This window comes from Aethalodelphis obliquidens, unplaced genomic scaffold, assembly GCF_003676395.1.
Source record: "Aethalodelphis obliquidens isolate GAN/ISIS:26980383/991018 unplaced genomic scaffold, ASM367639v1 scaffold57, whole genome shotgun sequence".
NCBI classification, from domain to species: Eukaryota; Metazoa; Chordata; class Mammalia; order Artiodactyla; family Delphinidae; genus Aethalodelphis; species Aethalodelphis obliquidens.
Genome location: NW_020838001.1, coordinates 9,965,976 through 9,982,991, shown reverse-complemented (window position 1 = coordinate 9,982,991; position 17,016 = coordinate 9,965,976). Strand labels below are relative to the sequence as shown.

Below are 17,016 nucleotides of genomic sequence, written 5' to 3'. Positions count from 1 at the left end.
ACCAAATTATTACTTAACATTAGGAGCAATAACAAGACCTTTGACAAAGTAATTGCTCTGGCTGGCAAGTTTTAGTTAACAGTGGATTTGAATGAAAGGCTGAGTTCAGGGCATCTTCCACAAACCTTCGGATTTTATAAGCAATCTGATTCTGTCTACAGAAGTCAAGTATTTCCACTCGTATCTCAAATGTGGGATAACATAGAGCTTTGGGGTTTTGCATTCCAGGTGAAACCACACTAGGGCAAGGCAAAAGAGAGAAACAGCCCAGAGTTTTGCAAAGACCTCACTCTCAGATCAGGGAACCATTTGACAACAAACTAGAAAATGATGGTGATTGAACTGGACCAACATCACAGGCAGACTGGTTTACTATCTCCACGTTCATTTCTCTCTCTCTTAAACTGATACTTATCCCACTTTCCTACTGTTTCAGGGAAGAGGGGTCATAACCATTGATTCTGAAATTCTCTTTTAATTTGCAAATAAAAGGCTTGTCCACACACCAAATGGCAATCCACATATATCATGAAGGCACTGGTAATTACCAGGAGCTCAGCTAGTATTCGTATTGAGGCCCAGTCCTCAAACATCCTCACATTCCCCATATGGAAGAGTTTCACATTGTACAGTGTTTATCTCTAGCCTCCTCCCCATAGGCCCTTTAACCTACACACATTTCTTCTTACTTAAAAAATACCAGGGGAAAATAAAAACAGATGTGGTATCCACAGAGACAGGTTACAACTCTTTTTTCCCTGGGGGGGAACCACTGGCCCTCTTAAGGAGGGAGGGCAAAATAGCCCCATGTGAGGTCAGAAGTTGGGTGAAGAATCAAGATCTCCGTATACAAAGGCCTCTGACTTGGGCCCTTCGGTGGATATCTCGCACCTTGTGATGTTTTGGTCATCCTAGGGCAGCCCAGCCAACAAATGAGATATGGAGATTCAGTGAAAAAAACGGGCCTCCATTTCTCATTAATAATCCATGGCAGGGACATTTCCCAATGAGAACTCCAGCCTGTATTTCAGGAAACAGTAATACAGAAATTAAATGCCGAGCCACCGTGAATATCAATTTTCTTTCCAAATGCAATGAAAACATCACCCCTTACGAACACTCATAATGTTATCAGATACAATGGATGGGTTGCAACTGGTAAAAATACACTATTGAAGAGAAGGAATTCCTGTTTCAATAGGCCCCCTTCACTCCCCAAATTGAGCTCAGAGCTGGTAACTCATTAACCTCAAAGGTCCACCTCCACAGAGACAGGCTTAGAGCTACCACTTCCAAGTGAATCAACTGTCTTACACGCTAAGTGACTGCATAAACACAACACAACGTTTACTGCTTAACAGTACACAGCTTTCCGCACGACAGAGGCAACAAATTTCAATTCGTTGAAACTGAACCATGTATTTACACAGGGGTTCTCAACTCAGGAGACTTTGCCCCCCACTGGGCAGCGTCTGGAGATACTCGAGGGTGTGACAAAGCAGGTGCCGGGGGAGTATGCTACAGGCATCGAGATGGTAGAGGGCAAGGATGCTGCTGAACACCCTACAGTGCACAGGGTGGTCCCCACAGCAAAAAATTATCCAGCCCAGATGTCAATATGCCAAGGCTGAGAACTGGACATGAAGCCACTGCCACCGTAAAACCGGGGTTAGGATGGTGAGGCCAAACTGTGCGAATGCTGAATTGGATACTGTCAATTTAACATTTGGATTTTTCGCATGAATTTTGAGTTTTTTAAGTACTGCATTACAGTATGATTTGTCTTGATGACGGCGTTTTCTTGCCATCTCGATAAGTTTTGCTCCCTGGGTGCATGCCTCACTCTCCTTAACCCTACCTAGTCCTGGCCCTATTATAAAACCATTAAAAAGGATCATAATCATGACATATGTGAAAAGAAAGAAGCTGGACAGTGTTATTCCAACAGTGGTTCTTAACCAGAAATGCCTCTCTGAATAACCAGTAAAGATTTTAAGAAGCATATATATATATATATATATATATATATATGTGTATATATATATATATATATATATATACACATATATATATATATGCTTGGGCCCCTGACACTTAAAGAATAGAGTAGGGCCCAGGCATATATACATATTTTTAAACTTTACAGTTTTGATGCTCAACTCTAGTTCAAAAGAATTACAAAAATATGATGCCTTCTTGTTGAAAAGAAAAAAAGGAAGAGAGAGAGAGAGAGAAACAAAGTACACATCTCCACAGACACAAAGGCAGAGAAATAGCTTGGCATTTTATATACCCAGGTGTTAACACTGGCTATCACTGAGTGATGTGAATACAGGTGATTTCAGTGTTTTTTATTTGTACTTATCCATGTTGTTTATTTTTTCTGCAGGAAAAAAAAAATGTACCCTAAGAAAGTATTAGGAATTTTTTAAATCAGTAAAAAACAAAGTAAGCTCTGTGTCCCAGAGAAAAACACAACACAAAAAATTCTTCCTCAAGAAAACGTAACCTTCTCTGTTTCCTATGGATGCAGAAAGCAAGAGGGACACTACCTGGGACACAGCAAGCACTGACAACCCAATGCATCCTGTGTGTATATATCTTGTGCAGGAAAGTAAACCGCAAACTCACACATTCACCAACATACTCATTAAAAAGAAGAGGAAAAAAATGCTCAGTAAATTCCAACTCTAACAAATACTAAAACAATATCAGAGACAAAACGTTAAGTGAAAAATCACAGTTCACAGATCAAAATATGTGAAATAAGGTGAACTATGTTTTTTTGAAAAATAAGAATTCACATGTACAAAACAGCCTAGAAGAGCGCTCTTGGTCTTGGGCTTCTCTGACACAGCACACCACGAGCCCCCCACTTCCCACACTCATCCATTTTTGTTCAGATACATATATTAATAAAAGTTAAAGATATTTCCACTTGCTGAGGGGAGTAAAATAAAATAGATGACTACATATTCCAGGTAATAAAGAATATTCGTCTCAAAATACTTTGAATGTGTTGAGAAAAAATTTAAGTACCTTCCACACGTGTATATTTAAATTGTATAAATATTGTATTGTGCATTATGAAACAACAAAAAAATTCTAAAATGATATGATAAAAATGAAAACAGCATATTTCACAGAATTAGCTGATACCTCAAAATAACATATACTCAGGGTAAGGGGCACTGAGAATTATAAATTTTTAATTATAATTATGTAACTTATTTAAAATTATAGATTCAAACTGTCATATCTGTCATACGGGGCATGAAGCGCTGACACGTGCTGCAACCTTGGGGATGCCATGCCAGGTGAAATAAGCCAGGTGCAAAAGGTACTGATTGATCCCCTTCATCTGAAATGTCCAGAACAGGCAAACCACAGACACAAATAGTAGACGGGTGGTTGCCAGGGGCTGGGGTAGGGGTGGGAGTCCTAAGAGATCGGGGGGTCCCTCTTTGGGTTGGTGAAAACATTCTGAAATGAGATAGCAGTGACGACTGCACCATGTTGAGAATATACTAAAAAACGCTGACCTGTACACTTAATGGGTAAATGTTATGGTTTGTGAATTCTCTCTCAGTTTTTCAAAGGTGCCAATAAGTAAGTGAATAAGGCAGAGGAAAAATCATCACATCTCCTTAGCCTGTCATGGGTTCATCTCATAATGTGTTGGCCATTTCCTTGTGGTTTACTTGGGCTTGTATTGATCGTCTGGAGTTTCCCTGCAGGAATCTTGTAAAGCCACCTGCCCTCTTTCCTCTTTACGAGATTACTTTAGTTAAATAACATCCCTAAAACCAGTCACCTGGACACTCATAAAAGACAATCTGAATTTCAATGTTCTGAAAATAAACAATCGCAGAATTCCAACTCCTTTCGCAGGACACCTCAAGGACTGTGCCTGATAAGAGTTCATCTGATATATGGAGTGGGGGTCCCAGGGTCAATCTTAAAGCTATTAGTAAAGTTTAAATTTTGCTGTAATTCTGAAGATGAAAATGAAATGTGAATAGACATTCTAATCTTTTCCTCCTGCACCTCAATGGGTCTCCTGGCAAACTCTGTTTTGGAGTCCACAAATTTAGACACGGACATTCTGAAAAATAAGGATGAACCTCAGATGTGCAGTAGCTATTCTCAAACTCTGTTTTACTTTGGAATCACCTGGTTCACTTGTTAAAGCTGTAGGTCCACGCACCACTCCTAGAGATTCTGTCTCTGTCCCTAGCGATCTGAGCCAGGAGTTCCAAATACTCTACCTTAGGAGACACTGTTATAACATCCTATTATTAAACTCTAAAAGTCAGATGAATGGCTGCAATGGGCTCGGGAGAATCATCGGGTGGTGGTCTAACACTGGATTGTGGGGATGGTTCCACAACTTTGTAAGTTTACCTAAAATAATCACTGAATACTACAGTTAACATGGCTGAATTTTATGGTATGTATGTTATACCTCAATAAAGCTGTTTAAAAACCACAGGAGAGCCTTCGTACTTGTCATCACAAAAGTAGTCATGTGTTTACCGCAGGGCTTTTCGATATCCCGCGAGAAGGATGCACGTGGCCTCAGGGGGTGGAGTGTGCACACCAGCCTCGGTCTTTCCCCATCACACTCAGCTACTTTAAACCCAAGGCCGGGACGGGCAAATCAATTTACGAGCTTCCGCTGAGGAAGGGTGATGAGTTAAGAGTCCATGTTAAGGACTTCCCTAGTGGCACAGTGGTTAAGAATCTTCCTGCCAATGCAGGGGACACAGGTTCGATCCCTGGTCAGGGAAGATCCCACATGCCGCAGAGCAACTAAGCCGATGCGCCACAACTACTGAGCCTGCTCTCTAGAGCCCGTGAGCCACAACTACTGAGCCTGCATGCCACAACTACCGAAGCCCGCAAGCCTAGAGCCAGTGCTCTGCAGCAAGAAAAGGCACCGCAATGAGAAACCCGCGCACCACAACGGAGAGTAGCCCCGGCTCGCCACAACTAGAGAAAGCCCGTGCGCAGCAACAAAGACCCAAAGCAGCCAAAAATTAAATAAATAAATAAGAACTAAAAAAAAAAGGAGTTCATGGTAAGAACTTTTAAGACTTTACACAGTGTTACCTGTGCTAAACCAAAAATGGGCTACAAAAGCTGAACTACACAAATATCCTGAGAAAGGACGGCTTCTGTCAATACCACAAGCTCTTAAAAATACCACCAGCAGTGGGCTTCCCTGGGGGCGCAGTGGTTGAGAGTCCGCCTGCTGATGCAGGGGACACGGGTTCGTGCCCCGGTCCGGGAAGATCCCACATGATGTGGAGTGGCTGAGCCCCGTGAGCCATGGCCGCTGAGCCTGCACGTCTGGAGCCCATGCTCCACAACGGGAGAGGCCACAGCAGTGAGAGGCCTGCGTACCGCAAAAAAAAATTAAAAAATTTAAAAATACCACCAGCATAGGCAGGGGTGTGCCTCCTGCTGGGGTGCACCCCAAGGGCTACGAAGCTGTGTAACGTGACCGTCGGCAGTCAGCACCGCTGAGACAGGGCTGAGAGGCAGGCGGGATTCAGCCAGGTGCTAAGAAGCATAACGATCCACACACTGGCCCCTCAAGAGGGGCCCGGGAGGCACTGGGACCGACGGTTCAGAAGGAAGAATATTCCAAGACACAGAAATGAGGCTGCTCACCCTGCCCTGAATGCTGCAGGCAGGGGCGTAACGGGGTGAGCGGGAGGAGAGAGTGAACAGCGGGAGAGGTGGCAGCAGGGGATGCAGGCCTTGCTGGACCACGTGGAAGCCTCAGACCCTGCGAGGGAGCTGCCAGTACGAGGGCGACCCTGTGCTCCCAGGAGGGAAACAGGGAAAGCCTGCAGGGGGGTCACTGCAGACAGGCAGGCAAGGGAGAGTGTAGTTCCTGTCTAGAGAGCGAGAGGGGATGAAGATGAAAGGCCAAACAGGTGATCTGGGGGGAGCAGGGCCACGACTGAAGGCAGGCGGTCACGGGGCAGGAAGCAGGGGCACTTCCCAAATCCCTGGACGGAGCTAACAGGGTAAACGGGAGTGGTGCTTACTAAAACAAGAACAGCTTAGAGAAGCAAGAACAGCTTAGAGAAGCAAGTGTACAGGAAAAGTGTCGGGATGGTGGGTGCACCGTCCTCGTGACCCACAAGCGGTGATGCCCAGTATGCAGGTGTATTCCAGGGTGAAGCTCCTGGTCGGGCTGACACAGACGTGGGAGGCATCAGCTTCGATAAGGTGACAGAAGCTGGATAAGGCTGGAACCCCCTAGAGAGTGGCACACAGAGCCCAGCACGGACACCACGTCACCTCACAGAGGAAGACGGGTCAGAGAGAGAGAAAGGAACCAGGGGCTGACTGTGGCTTTTCCTCTCAGTCCAACCAAGTCCTTGTGATTTTTTAAGAGTCGTAAAGTCCACCTCTGAAGAAGGACAATGGACCGTTTGGGGACAAGCCACAATGCCCCCACAGGGACCCTAGAAGAATGAATGACAAGGGCTTCGTGGCTGGTAGCAGGTGATGACGTGACATGGATCAAACAAACTGTTCTCCACTTAAAATCCACCCCCACTTCCACACTATCCCCTGCCCTGCCATTTTCAGGAGATACCCCGGAAATCCAGGTGTGCAGCCTAGCGAACATTCCGGAAAATTAAATGTTGAGACTATAATTGTATCACAAAGCATTTAGAGAGTCCACCTCTAACTCTTATACAAGAATACATTTTTAATTGGCCTTCTGACTATGGAATCATTATCTATTTGGACAAATTTAAGCAAAACATGGCCTTTTTATTCTATTGCCCCCAAACAAGTGTCATGACATGTAGCTGGTCTAATGCAGTCCATCTTAGCCCTGGGTATGTCTCAGAATTACCAAGGGATTTGTTTGTTTTGTCATCTTTCTTTTTTTGTTTTTTTGTGGTACGCGCGCCTCTCACTGCTGTGGCCTCTCCCACTGCGGAGCACAGGCTCCGGGCCCAGCCGCTCCGCGGCATGTGGGATCTTCGCGGACCAGGGCACGAACCCGTGTCCCCTGCATCGGCAGGCGGACTCTCAACCACTGCGCCACCAGGGAAGCCCACTGTCATCTTTCTTTTAAAACACAGGAGCCCAGACTCTCCTGTCCTCTTAATGAGTCAGAATCTCTAGGATAGCAGACCCAAGTTAATGTCTTTTGTTTTGTTTTTACTCTGTTTTTAAAACATCACCAGTAATTCTGATGAGCAGCCAAGGTGGGGGACCTGCTGGTCTAATTTCTCAGGACTCTTAGGACACTTACAAGTAATACCTTTCTCTAAAAAAAAAATGACCGGTTTTGAAAAACCTTGTAGTGGGGGGAAAATCAGGAACAGATAAGTTGACCATCATCTCTGATAATTTCTTCCATGTGACTGCTGAGTTCGAAAGAGATGAGGAACTAAAGCTGATCGGTTATACCGTGATTATGTCACAAGCAGCCCATTAATTATGCTGTTTTGGCTCATAACGGGGGAAAAGGAAAAAGTAAGCATGTTTGTAAACCTGAAGGAAAACCAACCATCAGGTTCTCAAAGTTCTTTCTGGCACCAGTTACTAGCAAATAATTTTTTCTTATGTTTTCCCCAGTATCCATTAGTATTTCAGTAGATTAACCCTGGGGATGAGGAAGATGGGGCAAAAACCTCAAATGCAGGTCTATTCAAAACGTGAAGCATTAGTGGTTGCCAGGGGTTTGGAAGGAAAGGTGGGGTTGGGGGAAGTGAGGAGTGACTGACTGTCCATGGGTACAGGGCTTCCTTTTGGGGTGATGAAGATGAAATTGACTGTGGTGATGGTTACACAACTCTGAGTATACAAAAAAACACCAAACTGTACACTTTTAATGAGTGAACCATATGGTATTATGAATTCTTCTCAATATAGGTGTTAATAAATGTAAAAATTGTTTGGGTATCAAAACAGAAGGCTTTACCTGGGTGTAAATACTAAAAATGTGGCTTTGTACTTCATCCATTGAGTCGAGGCCATAGGCCACGGTGCCTAGATGGAGCCGTTTGAAAACCATCTCATTCTGGGTAAGAGTTCCTGAAACACAAGACAGATCAGTAACTGCCTACAGCCTGGAGCTCTTATTATTATTAACAGTAATGATAGCTATTTGGCTTTTTTTTTTTTTTTTTGAGAGTTTACTATATGTCACAGACTGGTTTCAGCACTGCTCCTGCTGGATGAGACACCTGTGATATTTTGTCAGCCTGGAATCCCAGAATTTCTTCTGAAAATAGAACCCCAGGTTTCCAGGGGGAATTATCACCCTCATTCCCTGGGATGGTCCAGAGGAAGCGTCAATCAGGGTGCCTGACTCATTCCATTGGCCAAGAGGGCAGCACGTGACATACATGAGGCCAATCAGATTCTATCTTGAAGGAATCTAAACCTTGAGCAGACGGGCATATCGACAGAGGGTGAGTCGAGTCAAGTCAGGAGACCATCCCAGGGGTCCTGATGCTGACACAGCCAGAACTTTCCTGGTTCTTCTTCTTCCTGAAACCTAGTTTTGCTCTGATTTCCCGAATCTTTGCAATAGATTCCCTCTTATCCCATGCTCACTGACTGGTAGAGAGGAAGCTAAAACCCAGGTCTCCCCACTCTGCACTTGCTCTCAACCACTACGACAACCTCGTAACTTGACAGATGTTAAACTGTGGAGCAGTATTTTGAGGTGTGGTTTCAAGGTCAGGACTTGAAGCCAGACTGTCTGAGTTCAAAGCCTGCTTCTGCCACTATGTGCTCCTGACAAGTCGCTTAACCACCAAGTCACTTAATACCCCGAACTCACAACACCGGGGGGGGGGGGATTAAGTAAGTGACTATAAATACCCAGAACGGTGCTTTTGTACATAATTAGCAGGAAGTACGGCTGTGCTGCTATCATCATCATCATCATCACCACCAAATAGTCTGTCATCATCAAAAGATGAAGAAAATAAAAGTGCAGCAGCATGCATCTCTAACACCTCCAGAAAGAGATTCCAAGCACCTTCTTCGACCTTGAATCCTGCGAGGGCCACAGGAAACTCACCGGTCTTATCTGTGAGTAGGTAGGAAATCCTCCCCAGCTGCTCGGGAATCGTGCTGGAGCGAACCACGGTCCCGGGGATTTTTGAATCCCTGCGAATCACCCAGCTGTACACGATCTTGCCCATGTCCAGGTTCACACGCAGACTGTCAGAGAACCAGAGCACACAGGTTAACGGGATAAACGTAAGACTGCCTGTATCTCAACAAGGACTCTAAATGCACATCGTTTGTGCCATAACATCTGGAATCACCCCCTGTAGAAGCACACTGCTGGGGCTGAATCCACAGATTCAACACCACTATCAAATTTCCATGAAGCGATTCTGTTACGGACCAAAATAAAATATAAAAATTTAAGATACTTTTAAAATATCGAAAAGGTAGTTGTTTTAGCCTTACTTTAAAAAAGAAAAAATAGTAGTCCTCTGAGCTAATGTATTTTTGATACCTTATTCATGGTTTACATTGTGGTAAAATATACATAACATCAAATTTACCATTTAAAGCATCTTAAGTGTACAGTTCAGTGATACCAAGTATATTCACATTGTTATGGGGCCATAATCACCATCCATCTCCAGGACCTTTTCATCTTCCTACACTGAAATTTTACACCCATTAAACAGCAGTTCCCCATTTCCCCTTCTCCAGCCCCCAGCAAGCACCATTCTACTCTCTGTCTCTACGAATTTGACTGCTCTGGGGGTCTCGTACTATGGAGTCACACATGATCTGTTCTTTTGTGTCTGGCTTATTTCACTTAGCATAATGTTTTCAGGTTTCATCCATGTTGCAGCATGTGTCAGAATTCCCTTCCTTTTTATTTCCTTCCTTTTTAAGGCTGAATAATATTCCTTTTTATGTCCTATACTCATTTTTTTAAATTTATTTATTTATTTATTTTTGGCTGTGTTGGTTCTTCGTTGCTGCACACGGGCTTTCTGTAGTCGTGGTGAGCAGGGGCTATTCTTAGCTGTGACGCGCTCGCTTCTCATTGCAGTGGCTTCTCTTGTTGCAGAGCACGGGCTCAAGGCACGTGGGCTTCAGTAGTTGTGGCACGCGGGCTCTACAGCGCAGGCTCAGTAGTTGCGGCGCACGGGCTTAGTTGCTCCATGGCATGTGGAATCTTCCCGGACTTGGGCTCGAACCTGTGTCCCCTGCATTGGCAGGCGGATTCTTAACCACTGCGCCACCAGGGAAGTCCCTGTGTTATACTCATTTTTAAATATTTCATTGCAAACAATAAAAAGAAATCTTCAAATTCATTCATAATCCTATAAACTGATTAAATTGCTAACTATTTCACTGGCTAGCCCTGGCCCGTATGCAGATTCAATGCACCGATTTTCAGTCATGTTGTAGACAGAACTCTAAAGACTACAATTATACACAACATTACAGCACAAACACTCTTTTGTTAGCAGTAAATTAGACTTATTTATTCTTTGAAACCATCATCCAGAGCACACTAGCCTGGGGTTCAATCTCCTTCTTCTAGTCACGTTGTTGCACCAAAACCACAATCTCTGCCTTTGGAAAAAGACAAAGTCTAGCTGGGATGATGTAAATACACAAAAGAGCAAGACAAAATACAGGGCAATAGATCAAGTGTAAGAGAGAGATCATAAGCACTAGAAGTCTGAGGGAAAAAGATATGGCTTGTTTTATAATTCTTTACTGATCATTTATTATGGGGAAAAAGTAGAAACAAGCATCCAACAATACGGGTCTAAATAAATTATCAGGCATAGAATACATACTACAGCAGTTCTAATAAATGACGGTGTGCGAGTATATTTGATGTGAAAAGTTATCTGCAACACATCCTTTTGTTAGGAAAAAAAAGTCGGGGGTGGGAGTGGATTTTTATGTAGAGCAAATTCTCCTTTTACTAAAATAGAAAGCCGTCTACAAAACATATATCCCAAAACATTAACAGCAATTATCACTTAGTTGTGAGATTAGAGATGATTTTTATTTTATTCTTTGGCCACTATGAATTTTTTTTCTACTATGACCATCTATTACTTTATTTTATATATATATGTGTGTATATATATATATTTTTTTTTTTTAACCATTTATCCAGCCTTCAAATGAGGTAGGCGAACAATTGTCTGGCATGTGCCACCAAGCTTCCACTGCTAATCAAGCCCCATGAGTCCTGACTCAGGCTCAGAATCCTTCCCAACACAGCACTCCCACCAGTCACCACCAACCTCCTGGGGCTGGTAAATCAGATGAAACCTAAATGGCATGTCCAGTGTACACTGAGACTGGGCAAGGCCAGATCTTTTGAGCAGAGAGTAATTCCAGAAAGGATGGTTCAGGGAGGAATGTGCCCATCCAGTGCTCCGGCCAGAGTGCCGCCTACACTCCTGACCCTGCCTGTCCTTGGTCATCACTCTACAAAAGGGCCCAGCTCCTTCTCAAAACCGCAAAACCGTGACCTTTGGATGAAGAGAGAGAAGCAAATGTCGCAGCACTTAAACACAAGCTTGTTCTCTGCTTACCTGATGGGAATGATGTTGGAAAACAAAAGGAGGAAGCGGATGATTTGTAGGTACCAACGTCCGGCGAAGTGCTGGAGGGCGACCATGACCAGAGACACCACCACCAAAGCTCCGAAGAGGATCTTTGTTAGACAGTTCACTTCCAGGTCAAACAGGCCAATCTGTGGGACAGCGCACAGGGCGAAGCTTGTGATTCGCTGGTGCAACCCACAGCCCGCCCGGAGAACGGGTCCTTCCCCCATGAACACCTCTACCTCGGGCAAGACCGTGGGCTCCACGGATCCCCACATCTTTGGGTGAGAACGCTGGGCTCCACAGGCTAACAGACATCCAAGGGACTTCAGTGAATCCGATTTCGATTTTTTCTTAATGAATTTAGATTTAGCCTTGGAATCACATAAGTGGGTTACTGCTGCCTTCAGCGATGCTGTGCACTGCGTGGCCTCTACCATCCTACACGGCAACCTGTAAGACGACTCAGTCCTACGACTCTGCGCAGCGCACCACGCACTAATTCCCTATGGCCTGGAAATTCAGGCCACACACCACTGGTGGCCCCTGATTTTTAGGTGCTGCATTCGTGAACGTTAGTATTTTAATGACTACATGCTTATTTTAATGTATATTCTTTAAAAATGGAACCAGCACATGAAACCCATCACTTCGCAGAAACATGGCCCCAGATACAGCTAAAACATCAAATAGGTGACATTTATAGTTGTAATAACGAAGGTCGTCATGGGGGTTGTAATGGCAGGGTGAAATGACTGGCATCTGTTCACAGCATTGACAAAGAAGACCACTCTGCAATATTCTGACTCTAAGAAACTGGGGGAGGGGTGGAGCTGGGAGGGAGGGTGCCGGTGGGAAGGGAGCAGTAACAGGGCCATCAGGCAGACCGCAGAGCTGACTCCGCTTGCCCTGCCACAGCAGCTCAGCGTGGGTTTGAAGCCAGGTCTACACAGCTTGGCCAGAGCATGGTCCTTCTCCAGGCCATTTCTCCTCTATAAGATGAGGCTGCAGAGCACCTGTGCTCACAGGCTGGCGTAAGGATTAAATGAGGTGCACGTGAAGGATGCCGCACAAGACGTGGCAAACAGTAAGGACTCATCAGTTCATTTAAAAGCTTTTAAAACATTATGTATTCATTTACAAGCAGTCCTTGTTTAACTGCCGTGAGCTTAGCAGATACTGAGGTTTTTTACAAATTGAAGGTGTGTGGCAACCCTGTGCTGCCAGAGGATAAGTTAGTATTTTTTGGCAATAAAGTATTTTTAAATAAGGTATGTACATTGGTTTTTTTGACGTAATGCTTTTACTGCACACTTAACAGACTACAGGATAGTGTAAACATAACTTTTAAACGTCCTGGGAAACCGAAAAATTCGTGTAACTTGCTTTGTTGTGTACGCACTTTACATGGTGGTCTGGAATAGAACCATCACCTCTCCAAAGGCTGCCTGTACATACGAACACATATTCATGTACTGTGCGTATGTATCTATATATACACACGTACCTCTGCACATACACGGACGTGAAAAGATAGTCTGTATAAATGAAGTCACACTGTCAGGGGTTCCTGTTTTTAAATCTAGCTTCTCACCCCACCAACACCAATCATCAAACTACATCAGGTCAGAAAGTTCTGGCAAGGAAACACATCCTGTGACTCTGTACGCACCTTACTTCGAGGATTTGAGGTATTCATGACACTCCGGAGTTCTCTGCCCGTGTAAAGAACAACACCCACAATAGTACCTAAGGTGAGAAAAACGACCCAAAGACATGTGAGTACAGACAGGCAGGCTTACAGACAGAAGAGTCCTACCCGCTGGAGGAGGAGATTTTCTCAAACCAGTATCCACACACTGTGAGATGCTGCAAAGTTTACATCGGGGCCAACCGAGACCTATGTCCGCGCTGAGGGCAGGAAAGCCCCTAGCCACATGTGGCCATTCACATTTACATACAATTAAAATGAAATAAAATACAGTCCCCCATTTTCACTAGCCACATTTCAGGTTCAACAGCCATATAAGGCCAGTGGCGGCCATACAGGGCAGTGAAGATACAGGACATTCCCCCTACTGCTAAAAGTTCCACTGGTCAGCGCTGGCTTGTGGGGTCCGGCAGCCTCCGATAGCAGGAAAGGTGGTAGAGACTTCCAGAGGTGCCTAGAACTTCATGAACAATTACGGAAACTTATGAACACACCCCTCTTATTAGAGCACGTTCTTCCCAGGGAGTCTGATTCCTTTCGGATTCAGTGTGTAACTAGAACATCTGGGGGATGTCTGTCCAGATGACAATTCTTTCCTGAGAACTTCCCCACCCCCTCTTTTCCATTCCCCCCAGCATCATTAAAAATAAAAGATATCAATTCTTGTAAACAATTTATAGAAGAAACACAAATGACCAATTAACATTAGAAAAGATGCTTCATCTAGTGAAAAACCAAAGAAATGCCAAATAAATCATTTTTACTCCCATCCTATTAATAAAAATTCAAAAGATTGAGAACATTCCGTGTTAGCCAAGAGGTAGGGGAATGTACTCTGTCATGTACGCTGTTGGCTGAGGTGTCAATTGGAATAGCCTATTTTGGAAGGAAAATTGGCAATATCTATCAAAAATTTACATTTGTCTCCCCTTTCCAGTGTGTGCCAGGAAAACACTCCACACAGAGGGGAAGATGGACAGTCAAGAAGGAAAGCAGGACACTGGTAACCACGGAGAGAGGTAGGTACCACGATGAAACGAGCAGAGGACAGACAGGAGGGGACTGGGGAGGCTGCCGGCATGTGCTGGGCAGCCAGGGACGCTGTCTCTGAGTTGAGGACATCTGAGCTGAGACTTGAAACATGAGAAGGGGCAGCCCTGCCAAGCTCTCAGGAAAGACCCCAGGAATACAAAAAATCTGGTCTCTCTGCTGGATAAAGAAAAGCCCTAACCTTCTCTCTGCTGGCCCCTCACTCTTGGAACACCAAAGAGGTTTAAACAGAGTCGGTAAAAGAGCCCAACCCCAGACGAAGCGCTGGGGCTGTGTCTCCTGGCGGGAGACACTGAGGTCCCCCACGACTTGATGCACACAGCGTTCTGCACAGTGCAATTCCCTTCCAGAGAGGCACTCAGCAGATGGCGGGCTGGGGAGGGCGCCTGCCCACTCCTGGGCAGCTGGCAGCTCCCGCGAGCGCAGGCCCATCCCCCCAGCAGATGGTCGGACGGTGGGAGCTGAGCCTGGGCCGAGTAGGGACAGCCGCATGGCCGTGGCACTCATCCCGGGGCAGACGTGGGTCGGTCTCAATTCCCAACATCCAGGGTTTGAGAGGGTCCTAATATCAGGGGCCCCCAAGGGCAGCATCCCCCACTTGGCACCAGGCAATCTCCACACCTTCAAAGGCTACTGGAAATGCCCTTCCCTGCAACACCCCCTGTGCCCAAAAGCAAAACTGTCTCCAGGAGATGCGAACCCTGGCCTCAGCCGCCACGAGGGAGCACAGCAGCAGCACAGAGCTGCACTGCTTTGGTCTGCTCAGTGCTCTTCAGGTTTTGAATTAGGTGTCAACTTTTAAATGCAGAAACTTTCATATAAAGCATAGGGATTTCCGGCTTCTTCTGGAAAATCAGAAGACCTGGTGCCACTGACTGCTCGGTCCTCACTGTGTCACCAACAGATGTTGAGCCCGGCCGCTCCCTTTAGCCGGGCCCCTGCTCTCCGCTCATCACAGTCCCCACGTAGCCCCTGAAGACCTCCCAACCCATGCCCCTCCACCCCCCAGACCTCTGACCCCTCTTTCTAGGCTGTGCCCCCTGCGGTCCCCCCTCCCCCTCACCACTCTTATCCTCACTCTCACCCTCTGCCTCCTGCCCACCATGGCAATCCTCTCCACCTGCTGGCTGGCATCTCCCACCGGCCAGGCTACTGTGGTCAGGTATTTCCCCAAGTCCTTTGGAACCCTCCAGAAGAGGGTGGTGCTGGGGTCAGACCTACACTGTGACTCCTCTGACCCCACCCACAACAAGATAAACCACGAACCCCAGAGAGAGTGTTCGACACATTGACAGCAACTACACGCTGTTCTGACGTTCGAGCCTGCAATCCCGGGACAAGCCCCAAGGAACAGGGTACAGACCAGCTGGGCATTATCAGACGCACGTGGCGTGACCTGCATGCTGGTCACACACAGCAGGGTCACAGATCCATCTGCTACAGATTACGGGTGGGGCCGGGGGGACAAGAAACTGGTCCCCCTCCACAGAGAGTCTGAGAAGAACTGGGATCCACAATACCCAGGCTCCTTCTCTGCCAACACCTCCCTGGCCTCCCCCGTCCCCTTCCCTATCTTCGCCCCAGTGACTCCTCAGCTTAGCAGCACAGTGTGGGGTTACCACGGCAACTGCATCCTCTACAGACTGATGCCAGCCAACGCAGCTGGACCCTTAGCATTGCCTGGCAAGCTTTTTAATTCTTTAAATTTCCAACTGATAACAGCTGAGTGACCAAGACAGAGGAGTTAGATTCTAAAGGGAACAGAGAAGCGAAATCTCATATAATTAAGATTACTCCTGATGGCTGCTCCTGGAGTTGAGCCCCAGGAGGAAATGGCTTGCATTTAATGCCGAGTTTACATTAGAAGCAGAGCGCAGTCAGACATCTGCTTGGTGAGAAGCAGGGGAAACTGAGGCCAGCTAAGGAAATGGTAACTGCCCAGCTCCTAAGACTCATTCGAAAACACACGTTCACTGCAGGGCGTGGCAAGCAGTGCCACTGGATCAGGAACCGCCACTCTCTCTCCCTTCCCACATCACCAAACACAAAGAGAAGAATTCAGACAAGTGGAAACATGCATATTTTAACTTCACAGTACATTTCTGATGAACTGTTTGAAATCTTTTTTCCATCTTCAAGATCCCAATTTGCCTTCCATTCTCCTCCTCCCAGGAGATGATCTCTCCAAGGCTGTGTGATCTTAGGCAAGTCGCTTGACCTCTCTGAGACTCAATTCTTCATTCCATTAATTGTCCTCATTTAACGTTGTGAGACCAAAACAAGAGAACAGAAGCAAAACACTTGGAAAATAAAAAGTGCCTGATAAATAAGACTTATTACTGTTAATCTCTGAAATTGAGGCTGAGAAGCCTCTTCACTCATTCCCTCCACCTTCCAAATTCCCCACGTTTTCACTAAATCACTTTCCTTCTCACTGGTTTCAGAGGAAATCCAGAGAACTCACTCCCACTTCCTCCCATCTCCTCTGCAATTTATATTAAGTTTAGAGTAAGTTATAAATCCATGAAGGTGGAGACAAGGGTCTTCTGGTATACCACAGCACTAGGACCTAGCAATGGAGTTTGGCATTATTATAAATAAGTGCTCAATAAAGGTTTGCTGCATGGAAAGAAGGAAAGCAGGAAGGAAGGAAAGAAGAAA

At 45.6% G+C, this 17,016-nt stretch overlaps 1 protein-coding gene across 7 annotated transcripts in view; it reads right to left on the bottom strand.

Moving 5' to 3' along the window:
- Positions 1 to 17,016, bottom strand: part of ATP9A (ATPase phospholipid transporting 9A) — a 132,738-nt gene that overhangs the window by 54,741 nt on the left and 60,981 nt on the right. For all 7 annotated transcript variants that reach the window (XR_003428694.1, XR_003428695.1, XR_003428696.1 and 4 more), the window contains 4 exons: positions 13,267 to 13,343; positions 11,583 to 11,743; positions 9,071 to 9,213; positions 7,961 to 8,073 (listed from right to left, as the gene is read on the bottom strand). Coding sequence is in view for 4 of the 7 variants with exons in the window: in XM_027086974.1 (XP_026942775.1) it covers positions 7,961 to 8,073; positions 9,071 to 9,213; positions 11,583 to 11,743; positions 13,267 to 13,343 (494 nt within the window). In the remaining 3 variants the exon portion in view is untranslated. The remainder of the gene's footprint in view (positions 1 to 7,960; positions 8,074 to 9,070; positions 9,214 to 11,582; positions 11,744 to 13,266; positions 13,344 to 17,016) is intronic.